The sequence below is a fragment of the Typha angustifolia genome, chromosome 8 (assembly GCF_048772165.1).
Source record: "Typha angustifolia cultivar Huaian chromosome 8, ASM4877216v1, whole genome shotgun sequence".
NCBI lineage: Eukaryota > Viridiplantae > Streptophyta > Magnoliopsida > Poales > Typhaceae > Typha > Typha angustifolia.
In genome coordinates, this window is record NC_133246.1 from 13,059,560 (window position 1) to 13,064,971 (window position 5,412).

At 38.2% G+C, this 5,412-nt stretch overlaps 1 protein-coding gene across 4 annotated transcripts; it reads left to right on the top strand.

Moving 5' to 3' along the window:
• The first annotated feature begins 1,221 nt into the window (after nucleotides 1–1,221).
• On the top strand, nucleotides 1,222–5,042 carry LOC140765248 (potassium channel KAT1-like). 4 transcript variants are annotated; one of them, XM_073104225.1, is made up of 11 exons: nucleotides 1,222–1,605; nucleotides 1,697–1,912; nucleotides 2,017–2,172; nucleotides 2,250–2,307; nucleotides 2,405–2,722; nucleotides 3,050–3,289; nucleotides 3,385–3,483; nucleotides 3,581–3,613; nucleotides 3,691–3,873; nucleotides 3,977–4,586; nucleotides 4,801–5,042. In XM_073104225.1, exons 1-11 carry the CDS (start codon nucleotides 1,364–1,366, stop codon nucleotides 4,914–4,916), a joined length of 2,271 nt encoding a protein of 756 aa, XP_072960326.1. In that variant the 5' UTR covers nucleotides 1,222–1,363; the 3' UTR covers nucleotides 4,917–5,042. The 4 variants fall into 4 exon arrangements, with proteins under 4 accessions (XP_072960326.1, XP_072960328.1, XP_072960330.1 ...); XM_073104227.1 differs by having other exon boundaries at nucleotides 2,092–2,172; XM_073104229.1 differs by lacking the exon at nucleotides 4,801–5,042 and having other exon boundaries at nucleotides 3,942–4,115.
• Nucleotides 5,043–5,412: the final 370 nt, after the last annotated feature.

Consider the following 5,412-nt stretch of genomic DNA (forward strand, 5'->3'; position numbering starts at 1 on the left):
TGTGGTGGGAAGTAATCAAGTCGATTTTGAGAACCTCTCAGACATTAATAATGAATGGTCAGTAAGATAGTGAACACTAGCAATTAAGAGCAATACAGTTAATGATAACTGTCCTACCATGATACCATCACATGCCTTCTCTTCTCAGTAGTTCACCAGAAAGGTCCTCTTTGTATTGTCTGATACTGGTGGAGGTTCCATGAAAGTGACATGCAAGGTATAAATGCTAGTTGAACTCTCCAGTGATTTAAATGGATCCAAGATTTGTGGATGGCAAACACAGAACACTAGCTATTGATTAACCACAATAGCGAATGAAATGGTTCTTTTAATCCTGAGCCATGTGGTCCAAGGCAGATGGCAGATCAAGCAATCCATGACCAGAAATTAAACCAAGATATTTCAGATCAATTATTGCTAATCATCTCAAGCACCCTGTAACAATAGAGAGATCAACTCTTTGACACGCAATTGAATTGGGAAAGATTATTCAGACCCAACTACCTTTGAAAGCGCCTCAAGAAGGCATTCATGCACTCTCTCCTTGCTTTTGTTGTCATTATAACCTGTAAACTGATCTGAGCATATTCGTGGAAGATTTGGGCGTCCATGATTTACATCTAAAATATTCTAGACCACTGAAATGACTGAAAACGTTCAGCAGCCTTGCCAAACCAACCCACAGCTGGTTGCTGAGAAGTTGCTAGAGGACTGGAGTCAAAGTTAGCATGCTGAGTTGATTTCATTTGCCAACATCAGTTTGTACAAGACTCTCCACCCAACTTGAAACATACAGAGCAAGCATAAGACTATCTTTTGAAGGTTCATCCTAAAGCAAAGTAGACCTCCAATGACAAACCCATAACTCATGCAACTCGGTTGTAATCTGAACCGGAGGAAATATAAGAACTGCTTCCATATCAAAAATAGCAAATGAACATCTTTGCAGTGTCACAGATAAACCATAAGTTCCTGGTTTTCTGGATCTCAGCTCAGATATGTAGAAGTAGCAGTGAAGCATAAATCTAAAGGATAAAGCACCGTATTGTTAAACACAGCCATTCAAGCAGTATCAAAGAACTGGCCTGTCACAATTATCTGGACCACATGCCTTCCAACTTAAAATGGGAATGCATATTTCCAATTATATTACTATTTAAAATTTACTAACTTTCAAAAGCAATTATAGTGATTAAATAAATCCCGCACCTCCCCTAATGGTATTATTCCTGCAGCCTCCAATAAGCCCACAAGAAACACATGTACTTTACCTTCATCTTTTTTCTGCTGAAGCCCAAATATAAAACCTTTACTTTCTTCTAAATTCCTTTATTTGACCTGATTTCTACCACTCATTAAACTCATGGTATTTAAGCCAATGCCTTACCTGTTACCATACAAAATTCAGCTTCTTTGCCATCAGAAAGCAAATATGACCCTCCGTTATGCAAAAACTTTCTTTCAAGGCTTCCACAACAATGAATTCAATATGGACAACAATAGCAACAACTTCTCCAGTGACCTACTGCCATCTCTTGGAGCAACGATGAATCAGTCTATCAAGTTGAGGAAGTTTATAATTTCTCCTTATGATCCGCGTTACAGGTGAAGTTTCCAATTTGACTCAGAACTCTAGCATCAAGATGCAAGTAGTAAAAACAACTAATCCAACTCCTCATTTTCTTGTGTATTTCAGAGCCTGGGAGATGTTCCTGATCCTCCTGGTTATTTACTCAGCATGGATATGCCCATTTGAACTAGCATTTCTAAGATACTTGCCAGATAATCTTCTACTCGTTGAAAACATTTTCAACAGCTTCTTTGCAATTGACATTGTTCTCACCTTCTTCGTAGCTTACATTGAACGTAAATCATATCTTCTAGTGGATGATCCAAAGAGAATTGCAGCCAGGTATCCGTCTACACCATAAACATTTTTCTTCTTGCCTCAGTAATACCATGAATTAGAAAGAACTCTAGCTGCTTAAATAAAGGTAACAAGCATGTGAGCTACAGGTATCTATCCACCTGGTTCATCTTCGATGTCTGCTCAACTGCTCCTTTTCAACCACTCAGTTTCCTCTTTAACAGTCATGGTAATGGCCTTGGTTTTAAGATACTCAACATGCTCCGATTATGGCGCCTTCGTCGGGTCAGTTCACTATTTGCAAGGTCTGTCTTGTCCATCTTCTGCAGAATTGGATGGCATTAAAAGATGGATACTCATTTGACCTTTCCTTTTTCATCAGGCTTGAGAAGGATATCCGTTTCAACTATTTCTGGACTCGTTGCACAAAACTTGTTTCAGTAAGTCTTTCTGTTTTCTTTTGAAACCTTTTCTCAGATTTCAACAGAAGTTATAGTCTTTGATGCATAAGGAAGACATGTCAACATTGAACTGCAGGTTACTCTTTTCACAATACATTGTGCTGGATGCTTCAACTATTTGATTGCTGATAGATACCCTAATCCTGATAGAACCTGGATAGGAGCAGTGATGCCAAGCTTCAGATCAGAAAGCCTGTGGAACAGATACGTCACCGCAATCTACTGGTCCATTACAACACTCACAACAACTGGTTATGGCGACTTACATGCTGAGAATCCAAGAGAAATGTTATTTGATATCTTCTATATGCTGTTTAATTTGGGATTGACTGCTTACCTCATTGGCAACATGACGAACCTTGTTGTTCATGGAACCAGCCGCACCAGGAATTTTGTATGTGCTGTCTCTCCCAGTTGACTGAAAGTAGCTGATATCAGAAACTAGTATATTATTTCTTGCATAACAGTTAGTTACAATACTGTCAATACAATTGAAGTAAGCAAGCAAAACAGACAATCTTACAGTAAAGTAACTGGATATTAGATTTTTACTGGATTCTACTCCAATAATAAAATCATCACTGACCTGCCACTTTAGAGGTTGACAGAAATCTGAATTCTATGGCATGGTTAATCATCATATTGTTCATATACAATATCAATAATGACAGTGTCGGTACATTTTTCGTTCCTTTCCTGATTTCCTCTTTCAATGCTGTAGAGGGATACCTTTCAGGCTGCTTCCGAGTTTTCAGCACGGAATCAATTGCCCAAGCACATAAAGGATCAACTGCTATCTCACATATGCCTGAAGTTTAAAACGGAGGTGATAAAACAGCAAGAAACTTTGAATGGTCTTCCAAAGGGGATTCGTTCAAGCATAGCATACAACTTGTTCTTTCCCATTGTACAAAATGTCTATCTTTTCCATGGAGTTTCCCACAATTTTACTTTCCAATTGGTATAGCACCAAGTTACTCTATGCAGCCATTATCTATCTTATAACAAAATGCTTACTGAAACTACTGATGTGTTAATAAAATTTGTCATACATAGGTGATGGAAATGCAGGCTGAGTATCTTCCACCAAAGGAAGATGTAATACTGCAGAATGGAGCACCAGAAGATATTTACATAGTGGTCTCCGGAGCTGTGGTTAGTGTTTCCTTTTATGACAATCTCAAATATGAAGTAAAACTTTCCTCTATCATACTAAGCTCAAATATAATTCCTTACTGATGTTATATTGCAGGATTTGAGGACAACTGCTGATGGCACTGAACAAGTATGAAGATGATTGTACTTACACTTCCTAATACGAAGCTATATCCATCTAACAAATGCATTGCATATGTGATCCAGATACATGGAAGGTTATCTGCTGGGGAAATTTTTGGGGAGATAGGGGTTCTATGTTGCAGTCCACAACCTTTTACTTATCGAACAACTGAACTCTCACAACTTCTGAGGCTCAGCAGTACTACATTTGTGAACATTATTAAGGAAAATATAGATGGTTATATTGTAATGAACAACTTTTACCAGGTATTATTTTAATTTCGCCATGCAAGATACACCATAAAGTTGCTTAAACATGTTTCTCATTGTGGCAGAATACAAGCTGATGCTCCTGTGCACCATTTTACAGAAGCTGAAGCTACATGAAAGCCTATCTGCTGAAGTGGAACAAAAGTGTCCGGGATTATTCAGTCAAAAGCTTCATAGATCTTTGAGGGAATATGGAAGCTTCTACATTCCATACCAGGAACATCAGATTCAAGATTGGCTGAACCAAAGACAAAAGGATGGAGGAGTCCTACATTGCCCAGCACAAGAAAATACCGACTTGAGCACTATTATTGATATTCTACAACAAGGAGCATATATAGACAAACAGGATGATCCACCAAAAGATTTGGCAAATAAACAAGGAAAGGAGGATATCCATTTGAATTGTGAACAAAGAACGAATTCTGTAGAAGATCATCATATTGAGATAGAATCAGCAAACAACATGGAAGACAGTACAATCCAAAGCAATTGGCTGGCAAGCCAAAAGATGACGCACTCAAGGTTTCCTGACCTAGATATGGCTACATGTTCAACAAGAGGAAGATATTCACTTGATAGCAACTATGAATTGACCAACAAAAGAGTTACTATTCACATATATCCCCCAAAGTTAAGGAATTCAACACCACAAAATGGAAAACTTATAAACTTGCCTGGATCAATTGCGGAGCTTCTTCAAATTGCTGGTAAGTGACTAAGTATTGTTTGATGTCGCAAGAATATTTGATGAAAAAAGAATTCTCAGCTAGATGCATAAGCCACTAATTAAGGATTGTCGTGTCAGTGGCATGAGGGCAGCACGGCATGCCATGCTATTTAGAAAAGAGAAAGTAAAGAACCTTGAAGTGAATTATAGTACTTCCTCTATCCCTGTTTCTTACGTATCTTACAACATTGCAGGTCAGAAATTTCCTGCTCTTCGTCGTCCCACAAAAGTGGTCACTCGAGACTATGCAGAAATAGATGAAATTAGCGTGATTCGAGATGGGGACCATTTGTTTCTCATGGAGCTGTAGAAACCTCACACCAATGCTGACATAGGAAGATTGCAGCACAACCGCAAGCAATATTATGTAACCTTTCTCTCTCTTTTTTCTTTTTTTTGGTTGCAATTCATAGTGATAGATAGAAGATGTAAAGTACTTGAAGATTCTTGCATTTTTCCCCAACAGCTAACCTAGTGCAGATCATACATCCACTGATAAATTAAAGATAGAAATTTCAAAATAAAAAATCTAAATATCGATAATAAGACTTTGCAAAGATCGTCGTTTTCCCCCCTCACATTCTTAATCTCACAAATGTCTAAAAGAAGTGGAAAATAAGGGAATAAACAAGGAGATCACTATAGTTTAACTTAATTCGCCAACTAAGGTACGATCTAAGATAAACTCTTGCTGGGGAGGGGAGCGAACCTTGATAAATCTTTGTGGGGATTTGGACACGAACGATCTCAGGAAGGAGGCCCGTTTAAGAGCGTTTACCGAATCCAAGAAAGAAAGGCTAGCCGCA